Source organism: Corvus kubaryi, unplaced genomic scaffold (assembly GCF_017639235.1).
Source record: "Corvus kubaryi isolate FWS band 111438036 unplaced genomic scaffold, C.kubaryi_AGA036_p1.0 split3-37304, whole genome shotgun sequence".
Lineage (NCBI taxonomy): Eukaryota > Metazoa > Chordata > Aves > Passeriformes > Corvidae > Corvus > Corvus kubaryi.
Window position 1 is genome coordinate 1,360,820 of NW_024582087.1, and position 19,341 is coordinate 1,380,160.

The following is a 19,341-nucleotide window of genomic DNA, read 5'->3' on the forward strand; positions in this document are numbered from 1 at the left end:
CCCTCACTGGCAGAGCACGAGAGCAAAAAAATAGAAAAAGAAGAAATAAAGGACTTCTTGACTTAGGATGGACATGACTTAGCAAAAACCCAAACCAAAGTTCATTCTTCCTTGGAGTGAGGATCAGGGGAAGTCAGGCGCAGATCCCCAGAGCACTTGTGGTTTAATACAGTTTAATTCACTGGCTATTCTCACCCAAACTCAAACCCCCAGCAGCGGCTTCGGTGGGAGGTGCTGCGCCAGGTGTTGGAGCTGCTCTCAGTGAGTGTAGTTATCAGAGCCTCTCACCCCCTCACTGCCCCAAATTCCTTGAACCAGACCTGGGAACGCAGTCCAGTTCCACCTCACTCTTTCAGGAAAGCGTTGGTGGGTTTCAAGAGCTCTGTCTGGAATCTGGGTTCTCTTTCTGTGCCATTTGGGAGGATTGCAGCCCATTCCCTGCTGCAGTCAGGGGGGAGCAGAGCTTCCCAGCTTCTCTGGCAAGGGGGCAGGCCAAACCCACACCACTTTGGAGTCCAAACTGTTCTTCAGTGGCCACATCCTGAGCAGAAAATGCCTTCAATGAGGCTCACAGTCAGTAAGGATGGCACCAGCTCAAGGCTTTCCCTGTTTATCTCCTTTGCCTGCCTCCCCAGAGCCGTGCTCAGGGCTGCCAGCCCCAGCTCTGTAATGCCATCAATTGTTTTTTGCCCCAGTTGCTTTTAAGCAGGGATGAAGGATAAATGAATAATCAGCTTGTCTCATTAAGGAGAGAAAAAAAGTGTCAGGAGTCTCTGCGCAGAGGGTGTGAAAAGCCTCCGGTTAAAAAGTAACGTTGCTGCTTCATTACGGATTTACTTCATCTAAGAACAGCTTTGCTGGAAATAGCTGCAGGCTGGGCTGGCTCCCAGCTTTGCCAGCAATCCAGGGATCCCATTCGGGATCTGTCCATGCTGCACGGCTCCTTCCCTTGGCAGAGGCTCAGGGCACTGCAGCCAGCCCGGGCCAGGGGGAGCAGAGTGAGATCAGGAGCAGGGCAGAGGTGGCTGAAGGTGCTGCCCGTCCCCCTGTGCTCCTTGCCAAGCCCGTGGCTCTCTCTCCACAGCAGGGGAGTCCTCCCTCGCCCAGTCCTGGGTGGTCCCGCTGCCAAAGGCTGTGGGGAAGATGAGGCTGAAGGGGTTGAGGGCTGCAGAGAGGAAGAAGGAATCGCTCCAGCCACTCTGGGGATCCTGGGGGACTTAGAACAGAGCTCAGAGATGTCACCTTTCCCTTTTACACCCCAGAGCTGCCGCCCACTTCACGGCATTAACTCATCCCACCCTCTGCCCCTGACTCCTGCCAGCAGCAGAAGAGCTTTGCTCAGCTCCGGACACAGAGAATCGGAGAATCCTGGAATGGTTTGGGTTGGACCTTCAAGCCCACCCAGTGCCACCCCTGCCATGGGCAGGGACACCTCCCACTGTCCCAGGCTGCTCCAAGCCCCAATGTCCAGCCTGGCCTTGGGCACTGCCAGGGATCCAGGGGCAGCCACAGCTGCTCTGGGCACCCTGTGCCAGGGCCTGCCCACCCTCCCAGGGAAGAACTGCCAGACCCTGTCTGATTGCAGAGACATTTCCTACCTTGGCATTTCTGTGCTGAATTCAGGAAGTTTCCTGCCTGGCACAGAGCTTCCCACTCACCCCACTCGCTCGACCCTCTCCCCATCTCCAAATACATCCAGATGGGTCCCATGTGGAGCTCTTCCTGCTTTCTGAGTCATCCCTATGTCCCCAAAATAGTACAGAGCTCTGTTTTGCCAGGTGCTACAACGCATTTGCTTTAGGAGAGGGGGTGGGCTTGGTGTCATTTTGGATTCAGTGCAAAGAAAAGAATCCATTGCTGAGAGCAGGTTTGGGGTTTTTTTTCCAGGGATGTTCTGTTGCTTTCTGACCCCAAGTTACCTGACTGATGAGAAGTCCAGCTGCAGTGGGAACAATAATCCCTGCCACTACGCCAAAGGTATTTGTGATTCCCAGCAGGAATCCTCCATCTCTGGGGAGAGAGAGAGCAAAGGGAGGCAGGGAGGAAACTGTCACAAGCAGGGAGAGGAGTGGGTGCTTCCTGTCCCTTCCCTCACCACAGGAATACTGCCTGCGGGGCTGAGCAACGTTAGGATCATCCCTGCAAGAGTGGGGGGGGGGACTTTTAAGCCTTTATTTCACCCCTTAACTTCCAAAGCCAGCAGCTACAGAAGAGGGAAGAGTAGAAGTGTCAGAGGCCTTGTGGGACTGGGATCGGGAAGGATGCAGAGCCAGGGAGGGCACAGAGGTCAGACCCCCTGGCCTGGGCACAACATCCACGTGGTTGATATCGAAGCCTGCCCCTGTCATGCTGATTATTGTCAAGGCCAGCGTGAGAAGGACCTCGAGGACTGTGGAACTGCAGCCAAGGTAAGGCACAGCCACCAGGAGGGCGGCTGGGAGGGAGCAGCATCCCTTGGGAGGGAATGGGAAGTGTTTTATAACAGGCCACGCAAGTGCGTTGGAAAGGCTGGGGGGCAGATGAAGGCTTGTTCTTACTCAGTGCTGAGAAAAGCTTCCTGACGGGTGCTGTGCCAAGCACCCGCCTCTGCAGGAGGAAATCAGCCAGCAGCCCGGCCAGGATGTGCCCCAGCCCATTCCCAACATACAGCAGGGCAGAGAGGATGCAGTGCCACGTGGACAACGCGCAGGCAGGGGCCTCGTGAACCCCCCCGTGTCCCGGGGCGGGGAGCGGAACGCAGCCCCACGCTGCCGCCGGCTTTGGGATTTCTGGGCGGGATCGGGAACGGTGGGACTCGAACCCGCGGCTCGGGGCCGGTCCCGGGGCCGCGCCCCCGCGCTGGGCCACGCCCCCCCGCGAGCCACGCCCCTGATTGGTCCCTCACATGAGGCCCCGCCCCCTCCTGCCGGCGGCGAGTCATGTGACTGGCCAAAATGGCGGCGCTCAGGACGGCGGTGCCGCTGCTGGCGCTGCTGGGGCTGTGCCTGGGCCCCGCGGCCGCCGTCACGCCCCTGGTGATCTGGCACGGCATGGGTGAGCCGGGAGCCCCCGACAACGGCCTCGGGAGCGGCGGGGCTTGGCTGGGGGCCGAGCAGGCCCGAGGGGCGCTCGCTCCGGTGTCCCCCTCCTCCGGACTGCCGGTGTCCGCGGAGGCCGGGAGGTGCTGACCGTGCTCCGCCGGCAGCTCGCGGTCCCGTGGCAGCGGGGGCTCGTGATGTGTTTGTGGAGGTGAGGTGAGGGCCGGGGCCGTGGCGTGGTGGTGCAGCCCGGTGCTCTCTTTCGCAGGAGACAGCTGCTGCAACCCGGTGAGCATGGGCTACATCCAAAAACTAGTGGAGAAAAAAATTCCAGGGATTTACGTCCTGTCTCTCAAGATCGGGAGCAACCTGATCCAGGTGAGTCGGGTGTCACTCGGGTGTCTGCGTGCAGGGGGTGGGGCTGGAGTTGCTGCAGTTCCTGGCTTTAACAGGATTCCACAAGGATTCCTGCTGCACTTTCCCTGCTGATTTTTTATTCTCGCTGAGGTAAACAGCTTCGACAGGTAGGACCCGATAAAGTCCAGCTAATACCTGCAGAAAAGCGCTGGGGGAAAACAAATCCCTGACCTAAATTGGATTAATATGCAAATCCTCTGATTAGCACACTCCAAGCCCTGCAGGTAGTACTGCGGGGGGGTGGATGCTGTGCTGAGGCAGAGCTTTATCCCTGGCCGTGCTTCTTGGTCTGCAACCATTTATTTACTTCAGTGTAATCAGTTACACACTCCATGGGTTCTGACAGATTTTTTTTAGTTCCTATGGAATTTCTTTAAATAATGTGCAGTGTGGGTGCAGTTTTCTGGGTTCTGGAGAAGGCTGATTTTTAATTTTTATAAATATGAACAAAATCTGAAGAGATTCAAGTTGTGCAGAAGTTTGGGGAAGTGTCACTGTCCCACATGAGGCCGTTTTGCCAACCAGAGCAGGACATGGTAAGGGGAAGTCTCAAAACTGGAATTTCACTTCCGTCCCAGTGAAAGCTCAGGTCCTCCTTCAAAACCACAACTGTCAGAGCAACCTGCTTGCAGAGCTTAAAATAGCACCAGCCATGGCAAAGGTACCAATGATCCATCCTAATCTGATCCCTCAGGACATGGAGAACAGCTTCTTCATGAACGTGAACGATCAGGTGAGCGAGGTGTGCAGCCAGCTCGCCACGGACCCTCGCCTCAAGGGAGGCTACAACGCCATGGGCTTCTCCCAGGGAGGCCAATTCCTGTAAGTCTGCACTCCTGCTCCAGCTCCAGGGACTCCTCTTGGGTTCAGGTGCTTTAGAAGTGCTCAGCACACGCAAACTGCTGAACTCCTAAAGGCAGCAGTGCTCCAAAAGGGGCAGGTTGTGTTTTCCTGCAGCCCTGCTCTTGCAGGCAGGGTTAAATCCCTCAGCAAATGTTACACAAGTGCCCAAGCCCACGCAGGAGCTGCACCTGTGGCCTGGGCATGCTTGGCTCAGCTCCTTCCTCTTCCCCCACAGGAGGGCCGTGGCCCAGAGGTGCCCTTCTCCTCCCATGCTCAACCTGATCTCCGTCGGGGGACAGCACCAAGGTAACATCCCCTGCAGCTGTCACATCTCCCAGGCACCTTTTGGGGCTCTCTCCTAAACTCTGATCGTTGTTTTAGTAATTAAATTGTCCCTTTGTTCTTGTCTGGATCTGGTGATCTGTTTGGCCCAGTCAGTGTTTGCTGTTTTCATTATCTTGATCTTGCTTAACTGGCAGTGGAAAGGGACCTCTGCAAGTAGATGGCTTCACGGTCTGGGTGGGATTCTTACACACCTTGGGAGCACCTGGGATGAGTTATTTTGTGAGGAATTTCTACAGATTTGTGAAACTGAACCTTCTGGGTCACGAGGGTATTTTACAATCGGCCTCTGGAATGCCAAAGCCTCAAGGAAAGGGAGATATGAAATGGAATTAAGGAGGTGTGTAGTTAAGAGTGGCTGGCAATGAATCAAATACTCTCCCCTGAGAAGTTCCACAGCTCCCTGAGCGTGTTCCTTTGTAGTGGAGAGGGAAGACTTGTAGGGAGCCGTGCTCCTGGGAGCACAGCAGGTGAGCTGGACAGCATCCAGCACTCCCCCTCCATTGTCTGTGCCACAGCTCCGGGCCAGCAGGGCTGTCTAACGAGCTCACAGGGCTAAAAGCTGCCTGGTAGCCTGGGTAATTCCTGCTCCTGCTCTGTAAGAGGTGGTTCTTGGGCAGCAGCAGGGATTGAGGGATCCCAGTTTGGCTCACTGGGCTGTGTCCCTGCCCCAGGGGTGTACGGCTTCCCACGCTGTCCCGGGGAGAGCTCCCACATCTGCGACTGGATCCGAAAAACCCTGGATCTGGGAGCCTACACAAAAGCTGTGCAGGAGCAGTGAGTACCTCCCTCAGGGCAGGCCAGGGGAGCAGCTGTGGGATTCCAGGCTGATCCTTGGGTTCTCCCCTCTGCAGCTTGGTGCAAGCAGAGTATTGGCATGACCCGCTGAAGGAGGAGGACTACAGGAAGAACAGCATCTTTTTGGCTGACATCAACCAGGAGAGGGTAAGGACGGTGATGACTGTGAGCAGGAGAGCAGAAGCCTGGGAAGGGCAGGCTCAAGTTGAAGAGCAGGCAGTTTCCCTGCCTCTAGGCTCTCCAGTGGTTTGGATCTGTTCTTTTGCTTCCACCCAGGGCATCAACGAGACCTACAAGAAAAACCTGATGGCTCTGAAGAAGTTTGTGATGGTGAAATTCCTCAACGATACCATGGTGGACCCTCCGATCTCGGAGGTGAGGAAGGCAGGGGCAGGTTTTGGGGCTTCCTTGTTTCTGGTTTGTCCTTTGGTGGCAGAACTGGAGGTTGCTGAGGGGCAGGCTGGGCCTGACAAACACAGGCCTGACACTGCACTGCCTCTGCTCAGCTCCTGGGAGCCCTCAGCAGCTGTTCCCTTGTTTTTCCTCCTGGCAGTGGTTTGGGTTTTACAAAAGTGGCCAAGCCAAGGAGACCATCCCACTGCAGGAGACCTCGCTGTACAAAGAGGTGAGTTCTGGGGGCTGGGGGCTTCTGCTGTGTCCCCTCTTTAGTGTCCCTGGGACCCCACAGCTCTGCTCTTGTCACTCCTGGGGCATTGCCTCCCCCTGCCAGGAGCTGCTTGTTTGGGAAGGCATTTCCCTCCAGCCATTCCTGGCACTGGTGAAATCCAGGGACTGACACTGGTGCTTCCTGCCTGGCTCAGGATTCCCCTCAGTGTGTGTTTCATGAGCTCTGCTCCTGTTTAAAGCCTTGCTGCAAGAGTGCCCCGAAATCCCTTTTCCCCCTCCAGAGGTGGAATCTCCCCCTTGTCTCTGCAGGATCGCCTGGGGCTGCAGGAGATGGACAAAGCAGGGAAGTTGGTGTTCCTGGGGGTGAAAGGGGATCACCTGCACTTCTCAGAAGAGTGGTTTGACAGCACCCTCCTCCCCTTCCTCCAGTGAAGCTCCTCTGGGAGCACTGGGGGAGGGTTTTTCACTGTCTCTAACACCAGCTACTGTGCAACAGCACTCAGTGCATCCAAGCCTGCAGGGATTTGGGGAAGGGGAACAAGAGGAGGTTTAGCTCAGCGGGATTTAATTCCAGCCCCATCTGGGCTGAGCCTTGCACTGACTCTGACACACTCCAGCCTGCACAGGGCCTGGTAAACCGACCTCAGTTCTCAGAGCTGTGGCTGAGCTGGTCCCTGGTGAGGGCAGAAGGATCAGCTCAGCCAGAGGTTTGTTCTCCATCCCCTGTTCCTGCAGGACACACTGGCAGTATTAACCCAACTCACTCGTGCAGGGATCAGCAAGACTTTCATGGCAGGGGAGTTATGTTACAGCTTATCCTTCAAGATGGGGAAAAACACCAAATTGAGGGGTTTCTGGGGGGGAGGAAGAGGGTTTGGAGTTCAGCAGTATTAACAGCTTGAACAGTTTTCAACTAATGGCTTGGTTTATGTTCTTTTGTACAACTGAAATCAATAAAGAACTTTCCATCTAACCAACTGAAAAAAAAAAGATTGGACAACTACTGACTGTGAGTGGAGGGGAGTTGAGGAAAGTCTGGGAAACTCTTCAAAGGAATCAAGGCAGGGTCGGGCAGAGAGGGGCATCTTGTCCTGCCTGAAGTCCTGGGTGCCCCCAAAAAGAGACAAGAGTCACAGTAATGAGCAAGTTGGCATTAACTTTATTCTATCTTCTGTATAATCTCAAGTACATAAGAAAGGTTCTTCCACAAGCCTCAGGAGAAGACAAGTACAAGTCACAGGACAGTTTCAAAATAAAAAAAATTTGCATAATTTTTTTTTTTTGTAAGTTTTGTACTAGAGAAAAAAGAACATTGACACTTTACAGAAGAAATGCATTTAAGATATGCTTATGCCACCCGAGGCGTTGGAAAAATGAAGGTCAAAGCACGTGCAGCTCCCTTTATGGGTCAGTACAGTACTGTGTGATCCACCACTCTGCTCCAGGGCCCTGGAACAGAGGCTGCGAGCTTCCACCACAATCAAGAGCCAAGCAACAGGGGGGGAAAAAGGGGGGAGGGTTGATTTTGTGGGGGCTGATTGCAGATGAGGAGGAGAGCGATGAACCGACTTGATCCAGCTCGGGTATTTACAACTCTGCACTACTGACCTGGAATGGAGGAGGCCCTTCCTCGGGGGAAGGGGACAGGTTCAGAAGAACCGTCCTGGAAGACTGAACCTGAGTTCAGCTGCTCCAAGAAGGAAGCCCTGGGGCAAAGGTTCCCTTGTGAAGGTGGAGGGCTCATGGAGTAAGAGGTGCTCAGCTCCAAGCTCCCAGCCAGGCTGCAGGGTGACACCGCTGCAGCCTTCCTGTGGCACTGGGTAATGGAAGCCTCCTGTCATGGCACAATCAGGAATGCACTGAGCTAGTGGGAATGGTGGAAGAGAAATCAGGGTGGAATTGGCCCAGGTCCTCAGCCTTTGGTCCGACAAAACCGTTCCCATGTCCTGTGATGCCACCAAGTGCTCCAGAGAGCTGGAATGAGCAGCTTCCAGGACCTTCCCAAGACATCTGCCATAGCAGCTGGGTACTGTGGACTCCGACAGACACCGTTACTCGTTAAAAAGGGGACAACATTCCTCTCACATGAACAGTTTTGCTTAAAGGCAATACAAAAACAACACTCTGAAAGCCAACTGCCAGGACTGGCTGTGAAGTTCACCGAGACTCTGATCGATTGGTGCAGTTAGATGGGACAAGGGGAGAGAAAAATACACCTTCCTGCTGACAGAGGTGGACAATCACTGACCCGCCACCTACCCCAAGCCCCAGGCAGAGGAATCTCAGTGATGGCAGGCAGCTGTGTCTCTCGGGTAGAAGAGAAGCAGTTTGAGAGCAGAAAGGTACAAGAAATCTAAGAGAATCATCTGAAAGCAGATTTGTCCCACAGCAGGGCCAGGGGAGGGCGTGAGCCTTGGAGCTTTTCGGCTTAGCCAGCGATTTCTGTCACAGTGGTAACCAACTTCTGACCGTTCCACACTGTCTTGAACTGTTCTGGGACAGGGAATTCAGTCTGGAGGGTAAAAACCAGAAATCTGTTGTTAAAAATCAGTTTATGACTGAGATTAGTAACCACTCCCACTGCTTCAGGCAGTTCTTTTCTTAGCTTTGTGCTCTGGTACCTCCTGTACCACCACTGGTGCCTGTTCTGCCCCCAAGAGATCCTGAGGAAGAAGCAGCTCTCCCAAACCAGCAATAATCTTATTTACAGACAACCTTTTCTGCTGGCTTTTTTTTCCTTATCACAACCTCTGACCTCTATAAATTATCCCTCCACACCTCCCTGTAAGCACCACTCCCTGCAGGGCTTTCTCAAACCCCAGCTCCTGCATCCCCCAGGCCCAAGCAGAGCTGCAGAAGGATCCCAAAGCAGCACTTACAAAGTCCCCCCCCTCGGTGGGGATGAGGACGTTCATCTCCGAGGACTTGGCACTGACGATCTCGCAGTCGAGGGAGTTCTTGCTCAGGTACACGTGGCACCCATCTGTCTTGTTGATGGAAATCGTTGGCACTTTACCCATGACCTGGCAGGGCCAGAGCAGAATTAGCTAAAACTGGACAACCAGAGCATTTTTTGGGGTGTTTTCTTTCAAGGCAAGAGGTTTGACTCCAAGCCCTCCCTGTGGCAGACGCACGAGATTCAATATTGCCACCTTCAGTAAAAACCCAAAGTTAATTTCTTGTTCTGATCTCTTTAGAACAAAACCTGAGCCAACACTGGGCAAACTGACCGTCCCAAATCAGATGCCCAAACTGAACTGGAATAAATCCTACTGCTGGCCTCCTGCTTTGGCAGCCAAACGTTTCTTGCTACCTCATAGAGCCTCAGCTCTTACCCCAAGCCCTGAAACAGCTCAAAGAGACAAATTTCAGCCCTTTCCCAAGGGACTGATGGTGTTTCATGGGTATTCTCCACAGCTGCACATTCCTGGTCTGGAAATACAACTGCTCCACACCCAGCAGTGAGAACAGGAACTCACCTGAACTTTAACATCCCTGCTGTTGATGATCTCTACAATGCCTACCACATCATCAAACACCAGACCCAGCTTCTTGCAGTTATCTGCAAAGAAAAGCAGATCAGGGCACAAAGATTTTGGAGGCTTCAGCTCCTGCACACGCACCAGCAGGCAGAAGCAGCTTGCAGGGTTTTCCCCACTCACCGAGGGTGATGGAGTTGATCTTGCCTTTGATTTGGAGTGTGCTGTTTGTGCACTTGAAAACATATGCTACCTGCTTCAACTCTGTGTCACTGATGACCAGGTTAGTGGCATTCTCCTGGTTTTCCTGAAAAGGCAGGGGAAACACATTTCATTTTCTGAATGCAGAGCAATGAATCCACTCAGATCCCTTTAAAAGCAAACAGGTGCCTTCAGGCTGCTGCCTCTTAGGAGAAAGGTCTCCAGAAGAGCCTCCTTCCCTGCTCCAAAGCTCCCACCCCTCCAACCACTCCTGCCAGCACCAGGCACTCACCACTCTCCACTTTTTGCCTTCCAGTTCTAGCAATGGAGGTGCCTTTGGGGAGGGATTAGCATTACAGGCTGGTTTGGGAGCAGTGAAAGGTTTGGGGCCGCTTCTCACAGGGCCCCCTTGGTTCTTCAGGGCTGGATTCTTGTGGGTTTTCATGTCATCTGAGACGTGCCTTAAGCCTGCAAGAGAGGGCAAACCTGAGACCCAGCTCCCCTCCAGGAGTGCAGCTCCACAAACACCAAACATCAGTGGTTACAAAACACAAATAAACTCCCTCTTTGTAAGTTGAGCCCAAGTGTGAGTGACAGGAAGGGAAGGAGGAAGCAGGAAATGCTGGTGCAATATTGACAAGAACACAATGTGAACCACAGAACCAGAGTGTGCCAGCTCTTCCATTCTGCAGCTGGAAGAAGCCCTGAGCCCAGCGCCTCCTGTCCTGATGTGCTCCCCAGGTAACACAAAAAAGGGGAAAGTTCTGCGCAAACAACAGCTGCAAAATCGCACTTTTTGTGCCAGAGACACAGAGGCAACCAAAGGGCTCAGCCTCCATTCCAGCTAGAGGTTCATGGCGTGTTACATTTGCCAGAAGAGGGTGAGAATTCTCCCCCAAATGTGCTCACTTTGTCCTGGGAAAGCGCTGCCCTGGCGGCCAGCCCCGGACTGGGACCAGATGGGTTTTTATGTATTTCCTAAGCAGGTGCATTGAGGGACAGCAGGAAAACAAGGACCAGCAGCACAGCAAGGACCAGCAGCAGAGCAGCTCCCTCCCTCCCTGTGCCCCTCCACGTACCCGAGGTGATCCCTTCTCCCCGGTTGATCTGGGCGAAGAGCGCGGAGCGCGAGGCTGAGTCGTCTGTGCTGGAGCTCACGGGGGCAGGAGGAGGGGGAGGCCCTGGAGGTGGGGGTGCAACCCCAGCCGGGGGGGCAGGTGGTGCTTTAGCCCCTTCTGTGGCTACAGGACCCTGGAAGAGCAGGGAAGAGGAAAGGCACTCGAAGGAGCTCCTTTTGTGCAGTGGTGACCCCGCCAGGCTCACCCTGCAGCTCCCTGCTGGAGCCAGCACTCACTGTTTTGCTCCAGGTCAGCCCTGTGGTGTGGTACTCTTTGATGTAGGCCTGCAGCTCTGTCCAGATGCTCAGATAAGCTTTCACCCAGTCCACTTGCTTTTTATCTCTGAGGACACACGGAGATCAAAGGAGGAGGAGTTAAAGGCCAAGGATAGCAGCAGTGGGCAGGTGCTGGAGCAGCCCCTGCACACCCAGCTGGCCAAGTTCAACAACATCCCTAAGATAAAGGTGAACTTACACATCCTTGTACTCCTTGAGGATCCGGTTGGTGTAAAACATGGCAGCATCAGTCATTTCCTTCACGTAGGGACCAGGCTTTGGGGCCTAGAGCAGAAAGAGCACACTGGCACCAAACAGCCCACCAGGACTCTCCCCACTAGCCCAAGGAAAACCCCTCCCCACTGGAGCCCTTACCATGGCCACCCAGCCCAGGGCTGGGATGCTCTCGCTGACTGCTGACAAGTGATTGAACAGTTTGCTGCCACGGTTCTTCTCCCTGAAATTCTGCACGGCCTGGATCTGCTCCGAGATGGGTTTGAGCAGCTCTGAGAACGCATTCTGCACAACAACACACAGGGACAGCAGCAATTAAGGAGATTAATTAGCACGGCTCTGGAATGGCTGCACAGCTGAGGTGATGGTCGTTCGCAACAAGATTCTAACTGGCCCAAGTGACTGCCACAGCTCCTGCCCAGGCCTGGCCCTCTCCAAGCCCAGCTTGGTCCCACAGCCCAGCTCCTCCAGGGCTGAAGTCATTGCTCCCATCAGATTGGTGCTGTGGGAGAACGCCAAGAACTGTGACTCATGTTCAATCCAGGAGACACTGACAAAGCTTGTTAGTAACGAGGACAGAAATAGAATTTGCCTTTCCTGGGTTCTTTTGTTCCAGGACAGTTTGTTAAATCTTTCCCCCAGCCTCAGAGAAAGGGGTGCTGGGCAGGTCTGGCACCTACAGCCTGCCCCACAATCAGAGTCACAGCGAGTTCAAAGGTCACCCCCATCAAGCCAGACTTCAGGATTCCAGTCATTTCTCAAGTCAATCCTTTAGTATTGGGATGGTAAAAATTTGTTCCTGTGTGCTGTTCCCTTGGAATGCTGACTGGAAGTGCCAGAAGTGCTCTGGGGTCAGAGCACAGCGAAGAGCCAGATCCATGTTTCCAGAGACGCCTCTTAGGCAACTTTTCCTTCTTTTAGCGTCGGAAAGTCTCCTGCTGGTGGCAGCAGAGAGGGACAAATTTGGGCAAAACTTGCTTTTCAAAGCCTCAGCTTCTCCTTTTGCTGCCCTTTCCTCTGTTTAGATGAAAACTGAGAGGTCCCAAGCACCGCTGGCCAGGCCACACTTTCAGAAACTCCAGCCCAGCAGCACATTTCAGTCACAGGATGGGGAAATTCTCCACCACAAGCACTGAGAGTTCACACATTTTGCATTTTAAACTGGCTGCTCCAGAATTAGACTCCTGCCAGACAACCTGCACAAAGAGCTACCCTAGATTAAGGCTGTTCTTTGTTCATAATCCTTTATTTAAATAACGTGTCCGTGGGATTTAGAAGCAGATTCTCAGGCTAGAGGCTGCACAGAGCTGCATCCCAGCAAGCCTGGTGGGACAGAACAACCCTCCAACGCTGATTTTGGGGGAAAAGATGCAGATCTATTTAGCAGTGAATAGGAAAGGAGCACAGAAATCCAGCTCCCACAATGTAACAGTAGAAGCCATGACTGAGTGAGATAATAACTGCAAAGAAAAGCAAGGTGGTGAGATCCCGTTGCTCAGGAAAAACAGTTCTCAGCAGGGAAAAGCCAATGCATTCAGGATCAGATTCTCAGCCACACATCCTGCTGAGAAGCAGCAGCCCAGGGTAAAGTGTTAAATTACCTGCTAAGGACAAATCAATCCTAAAAGCCCAGCGATTATTCCGAGGCCATTGAGCAGAGACAAGCAGAGACAAGTGTCTGTTCTGCTCCTGGAGGAGCCTGATGCCTGAAAGTCTCTGAGCATCACATAATGAGAAGCACGAGCCACACAAATGCCAGGGTGGCTCCTGGCTCCGACAGGATCCTGTCTGCAGGTTCTCAGGGAGCACTGATTGAGCAGAGCTGGTGCCAGGTGAAACTCGAGACAGAGGCTGCGAGCTGACACCCCCAGGCTGCTCTGACAGCTCCACAACACTTGTTGCTGTAACAACTGGAAAATGCCAGTTCTGCAGCTCTCAGAACCAACATCCAGGACTCTGCCCAGTTTGGGAGCACCCAGAGCTGTTCATGCCTTCAGCAAGTGTCCCCAGTCCTCCTCTAGTTCCTCTTTTGGCCCAGCTGTGACAGCCCAGGTTCCCCCTACACTCACAGCCACCCCGGACCCCGAGGACAGAGGTTTCTGATTGCTGATTTACCCCACTCACCTCTGCTGGCTGCTGATGCTGAGATGCCACCACCAGAAGAGCCCTCTCGCTCATCAAGCCTGCATGGACCATCTCAGCCTGAGGACAGACACAAACATGAGGGAGATTCCCTCGTGCCACGTTAACAGATCATCCCACTGCCCACAGTGAGGAGCCTGGCACGCTGATCCCAAAGCACGTTCCAGGAGCAACCCACCCCCAGAGAAACCTCACCAGAGTGCCATAGCTCAGGGCTGGGGAGTTTTCAGGCCTCCTAAAGGCCTGCACCAAGGTCTGTACAGAGCCAGGCATTTAAGGATTTCCAGGAGCAGCTTTGATTCATCGTGTGTGTGTAGGTGGCAATCTGCTGGAGGTTATCAGGGTGTCTGCTTTGAATCCTCGGGGATTCTAAAGATCCTGGGATACAGTGCTAGAGGAATGCAGACTCTGCAGCCAACTTGGCCCTTCCAGCCCTAAGGACAGGCAGCACTTCTAGAGCAGAGGGAGAACTCGAGTCCTTACGTGCTTCTGCACATCCCCGCCGACTTCTTTGCTGATCTTGATGTACTCGGCCACCGGCCCGGCCAGAAGGGCATCGAAGGCCTGCACGTACTGAGCCACTCCTGTGGGGAAGGAAGCGGAGCTCAGGGATCACCAGGAGCATCCCACAGGCTGCCACACCCCCGGGGCTGCACCTCCCACCTGCAGGAGGCTCAGCCCGGAGCTGAGGAAGTGCTGCAGCCGCAGAGTTTTTATCTTCACAGGGCAGCAACCGCAGCCCCAGCGCCTGCGCAGGAGCTGCTGCCAGCCTCGCTTCCCCCTCCCCAGCACTGCCCTGGGAGGGGCTTTGGGCCTTACCTTTGGCAGAGGCCTCTCCACACCTGCCAGAGCCTTGGCACACGGTCTCCAGGCGCTCCACAGCCTTCTCCAACCGCTCGACCAGCCTCTCCATGTCTGCTGCTGTCCACAACCTGCACGGACAGGAGACAATTACCTCCGTCCTCAGATGCCACAGAGGGTTTATGGCCGTGTGGTACAAGCTCTACCAGTTCCAGAAGAATCATTCCTGCCCAGCTCTGCGCCCTGATGACGGCCAGCAGCGTACCCTCACATTAGCAAGGACAGCTGGGTTACACAACAGCCCCTTGCTGTTGCCACACTCGCTCCTTAATAGTTTCTATTCCATTTTAAGGACTCCTTACATGTGTGAGGACATAAAACTTCCACCTTTTAACCCTGCAGTGACACCACTCTGTCACACAAAGGTCTGCCCAGGTTCTCGCTGCACTCAGCTCCTGGCCAAAATCTCAGCTGTGACCACACAGCTCAACTGCTTCACTGGGATCTCACATGCTCCAGGGAAAAACTATGGGCTTTGAATCTCCAAATGCAACTGGAAGGACCTCCTGGAGTCCTGAATTCCCCCCAAGAGCATCTGTAAGGCCAGCATCACTCCAGCACAGAGCCTGAGCCACCCTGGCACACGCCAAGGGGAGCAGCTGCACGAGCTCAGGCGGTGGAGCTGCTTCTGCAACAACGCGCCCCTGTTCTTCCTCTGCAGCTCTGGTGTCTGCAGAACCTCCTCTGCAGCCACTGCACAGGAAAGACACTCAGGCACACAAGCCATTTGCTGCATCTCATCTGGAAAAAGTCTTAAAAGTCATAAAAACTTTCCATTAATTACCGCTTTGCACCAAGCAACAAGGCAGGTCATGCTCCCAGCACAGTAATGCCCAGGGAATGCAGGGAGGGAGCAGCAAAGTCACCAATGGCATTTTTATCTTATCACCACTCATCAAAAGGTTTTACAGCATGAATCACGATGGTGGCCTGGACACAGCTTTCTTCTCAAGTGCTTGCTGCAGCCTGCAGAAGCTCAAACCCCTGCCTGGAGGAGGGGATCCTTCCCAAAACACTCCCTAGAATGCTCGAAGAGGAAGGCAGGGTTTTCTCAGATGAACTGACACCGGATCCCCTCTGAGAGGAAACCTCAAGTTCTCACTCGAGTTTTGCTTTTGTTCACAAGCCCTCTCAGCCCTGCTTCAAAGTGCACGTTTTCACCTAATTCCCAGAGGATGTGGGGCACATCCAGCATTAGTCATGAGCCCAGCACTGATGTCACAAGACAAACAAGGCCGTTTTCCACCCCTCTCCTGCCTGCCTGCATCAGGAGAGGCAGCTCAGCCGTGGGGGGCAGGGGAGAGGCCACCCCCCCTTCCAAGAGGAAGAGAAGCGGTTTCCTCTCCTGTCCAAGAGTGAGCCAGAGGACAGACTGCACATAAAACTGGACAGCAGCGACTGGATGGCTTCCAGATACACAGAAAGAGTCCAGAGAAGCTGAAACTCCACGGCAGTCGCCCCTGTCATCACAGTAATGAACAGCTCTGCCTCTTTAATTCTGTGCAATGTAGAAAGCCCGACCGCAGGATCCTCCGTTCCCTGCTGCATCCACGTCTTCCCGTGGGAGCACAGCCAAGAAAGAGCCGGGCTCTGCCTCCCCCGCTCCCAGCACGCTCAGAAAGTGTGGGTTTTTCCCCCAAAAGAGCCACCTGTTAAGGAAGCTGTGCCAGGAGAGCAGCGAGGCGGAGGGATGTGGCACAGGGAAGGACAGCGGGCACACAAAGCCGCCGTTCTGCACCGCTGACCCCCCACCACATTCCAGGCGAGGCTCTAATCTGATCAGCCCCATTACCCAGCCGCAAACGGCAGCTCAGATCAGGATTACCGAGCAGAAAGTCCAGATGGAAGGCTGCTTCCTACCCCCAGCACGCTGCTGCAGGGAGCGCATCCCCTCAGCTCTGGCTGGCATTAATGTCCCAAAACCTCGGGACTCGCATTCCTTGCACTCCCCCTGCCATTTGACAAGTCCCTCCCTGTTTTTCCCGAGCCATGAACTCCCAGTGCTCGATTCCAGCTCTGCAAACCTGGTGCTGTCCGGCAGATGGTGAACTCATTTTAATTTCCTTTTAATGGGTGGCATTAGGGCAACTTAACAGATAAGTCAGTTGGTAAATTGGCAGCTAAATGAGAGCTAAGTGCAGGCAACCCGAAATCCTGGATCTCAGTCCCTCCTCTTGACTCACCCTCCCTGTGCTCTTTGCCCTGTGGTTGCAGCTATTTCTGCTGCCTCGATACCCACACGGAATGAAATAAAAAGACTGAGCTGTAAATAAATCAGAGTTTTGCAACCCAGAGGTTCACGTTTAGTAAGGAAAATAAAAACAATCGCAAAGTGAACCTGCCTGGAGTGCATCTAAACAGTGTTTTGTCTACTGGGCTGTTTCAACGTGAAATAATTGGACAGAAAGTGCAAATTGACTTCACAGGTCTCAGTGCAAACAACCAGATCTCATCTCCCTTCTCAGAAGAGGAAGATGAGACATGCAGATCAATCCAGGAGTCATTTTTGTTCTGCACATCACCCTGTGCTCCAGAGGGATGAGGGAGACTTTTCCAGTTCCCTGTGTAGGGTTGGAGTTCTCTGCCAGAGTGGAGATGCAGCTCTCCCTTCCGGGACCACAACACAGGATTTAAATCCAGGTCTTGTTTAAATTCAATTGAACTTTGATTACCAACGGAGCGGAAGCAGCAAACACACATTTCACCCGCGGCCAGAGGGGCCGTTCCTTTTCACAGCACATTTGTTCATCTATCAACTGCCCTTTATTCCCATCACGGCCTGGGAACACGGCTCTGGACACGGCTCTGGACACGCTGTGCCACGAACAGGCTGCACCCACAGCCAGGCTGAGCAGAGCAATCAAAGGAAGGGATTTTATTGGTAAAAACATCGGTTACCCCAAAGGCAGCCCTGCACATCACAGCAAGAGGAGTTTCCTGTTTGGGGAACATCGAGGAGCTGGCCTGTGCCAGCCTCAGAGCGAGCAAATTCTCCTAAAACCACCATAAATGAAATTATTTGCTTGCCTGAGACAGCACATTAACCTGAGCCCTTTCTTAGACATTCTGGAAGACACAAATGTTGGTTTTATAGCCCAAGCAAGTCAAACCTACGCTTCTGCTCACACCGAGCCCGACAAACTGCTGTCAGCACCACGGAATTTGCATCAGCTACTTCCTGTTTCTACAGGCAAAAGAAATAAAGATGGGACAACTAAATTAGGAACATACCACAGTTTATTTCTGAGCTGACACTGGAATATCTCAGGGGATCAGCTACCAGATGATTTCCAACATTTATATCTGCCAAAAGCCCGAAGAATTTTTTCTTTTTTTTTTTTTCTTTTTTTTTTTTTTTTTCTTTAAACAGTTCAGCTCATCAAGGCAGGAGTCAAATGCCTGAATTTAGCCAGTGGTCAGGAGCAGCCATGAACACAAGACAGCTATTGCTGGTCCCAGCAGCTGCCAGGACAGAGATCTCAGCTGTTTAGAGTCCAACAATACTTGCTGACATTGCGCCAGAACCCGTGGTGGCTGCTCCTGCTATTTCAGATCCACTTTATTTAGAAAACCAAGAGTGCTTTAAAAAAAAAAAAAAAAATCCATCTGGCCCCTATTCCAGCTTTCCCATATAACAAATCCTCCTGGAGCCATTAAAAATGTTATTTGGTGTTTTACTCACATGTTAAGAGGTGGTTACAGCTCGGCACCGGAGCAAAGGCTCCTTTTTTCAGACAATTATCTGAATTAGGAGGTTTGCACTTGCCAGCCTCTGTTGCTACACTCCTCTCACTTCCTTTCCCTGTCAGGGTGATGAATCCACCAGGGAAGTAGCTAAGGATCTGGGATCTGAGCTAAATTGGATACAGCACCAAGCTCCATATCAGGAATTCCGAGCATGGAAGCTGCTCAGCATCCCTCCTGTGCCTGCTCCAGCACGGGCCGCTTGGCTGAACTTTCTGCATGAATAATAGGGGGTATTTTTGGCTTTCAGAAAGCTCAGCAATATTCCAGGCACACAAGGATTGCCTCTGGAAGAGAACGGGCACACACAGCAGTGTCTTGATGCCACGGATTCCTTGTTTTTCAGGGCATCTACAGCGCAGCTCTGGGGGAATTCCAGAACCCGATGTGCAAAACAACCCTATCATTATCATTTTTCCACTTCACTATCACGAAATCCAAAGGAATCACACATTTATCCCATCCTAACCACCCGCAAAACGCAAAACGCAGAGGAGGAACCAGCAACAGGCTGAGCACAAGAACCACCCCGGGAAGATGGAGATGGTACCCGGGGTGCGGAGCACAAAAATCCTCGCTCCAGGCTGCGGCAAACCGGGGAACAGCCGGATCGGTCACCTGGCACTGCCCTGCCCGTCCCGGTGCAGCCCCGGTTACCGAACCCGCCCCGCCCGCTCCTGCAGGGCCCCCCGGTAACAGCCCCGCGGGGCAGCGCGCACCGTTCTGTGCCCAAATTAACCCCAAATCACCGCCTTTAGGGCATCTACCCTCGCAACCGGGCCCCTCCAGCCTCCCGGCGCCCGGGATCCCCCAGCCCGGGCGGGTGCGGACCCCTGCCCCGGGTAAGGCTCACGGGCCCGGCGGGGAGCGGCCGCGTTCCTCCGGTCCCCGCTCACGGCCCGCGGTACCGCCCCCGGGGCCGGGCCGTGTCCTGGTGCCGGGTCCTGCTCACTCTCAGCCTCGGGGCCGGGCCGTGTCCCGATCCTGGTGCCGGTCCCCGCTCACTCTCAGCCCCGGGGCCGGGCCGTGTCCCGGTACCGGTTCCTGCTCACTCTCAGCCGCGGGTCTGGCCGTGTCCCGGTGCCGGTGCCCGCTCACTCCCTCCCTCCCTCAGATGCGGCCGCGTCCCGGTGCCCGCTCCCCCCCTCCCTCAGACGCGGCCGTGTCCCGGTGCCGGTGCCCGCTCCCTTCCTCCCTCAGACGCGGCCGTGTCCCGGTGCCGGTGCCCGCTCCCTTCCTCCCT

At 54.0% G+C, this 19,341-nt stretch overlaps 2 protein-coding genes across 3 annotated transcripts in view; one reads left to right on the plus strand and one right to left on the minus strand.

Moving 5' to 3' along the window:
• The first annotated feature begins 2,876 nt into the window (after positions 1 to 2,876).
• PPT1 (palmitoyl-protein thioesterase 1) lies at positions 2,877 to 7,023 on the plus strand. Of its 2 annotated transcripts, none has more exons than XM_042015748.1 (9): positions 2,877 to 3,033; positions 3,286 to 3,395; positions 4,129 to 4,256; positions 4,513 to 4,583; positions 5,294 to 5,396; positions 5,474 to 5,564; positions 5,694 to 5,792; positions 5,971 to 6,042; positions 6,326 to 7,023. In XM_042015748.1, exons 1-9 carry the CDS (start codon positions 2,934 to 2,936, stop codon positions 6,446 to 6,448), a joined length of 897 nt encoding a protein of 298 aa, XP_041871682.1. In that variant the 5' UTR covers positions 2,877 to 2,933; the 3' UTR covers positions 6,449 to 7,023. The 2 variants fall into 2 exon arrangements, with proteins under 2 accessions (XP_041871682.1, XP_041871681.1); XM_042015747.1 differs by having other exon boundaries at positions 6,354 to 7,023.
• Positions 7,024 to 7,180: 157 nt separating this feature from the next.
• The window catches only part of CAP1 (cyclase associated actin cytoskeleton regulatory protein 1), a 12,686-nt gene continuing 525 nt past the window's right edge, over positions 7,181 to 19,341 (minus strand). The window contains exons 2-13 of the mRNA XM_042015718.1: positions 14,313 to 14,427; positions 13,977 to 14,077; positions 13,476 to 13,553; positions 11,493 to 11,636; positions 11,317 to 11,402; positions 11,079 to 11,184; positions 10,804 to 10,975; positions 10,017 to 10,192; positions 9,707 to 9,830; positions 9,524 to 9,606; positions 8,924 to 9,067; positions 7,181 to 8,556 (exon numbers count right to left, since the gene is read on the minus strand). Of these exons, the coding sequence (XP_041871652.1) occupies positions 8,473 to 8,556; positions 8,924 to 9,067; positions 9,524 to 9,606; positions 9,707 to 9,830; positions 10,017 to 10,192; positions 10,804 to 10,975; positions 11,079 to 11,184; positions 11,317 to 11,402; positions 11,493 to 11,636; positions 13,476 to 13,553; positions 13,977 to 14,077; positions 14,313 to 14,406 (1,392 nt within the window). The 5' untranslated portion in view covers positions 14,407 to 14,427 and the 3' untranslated portion in view covers positions 7,181 to 8,472. The remainder of the gene's footprint in view (positions 8,557 to 8,923; positions 9,068 to 9,523; positions 9,607 to 9,706; positions 9,831 to 10,016; positions 10,193 to 10,803; positions 10,976 to 11,078; positions 11,185 to 11,316; positions 11,403 to 11,492; positions 11,637 to 13,475; positions 13,554 to 13,976; positions 14,078 to 14,312; positions 14,428 to 19,341) is intronic.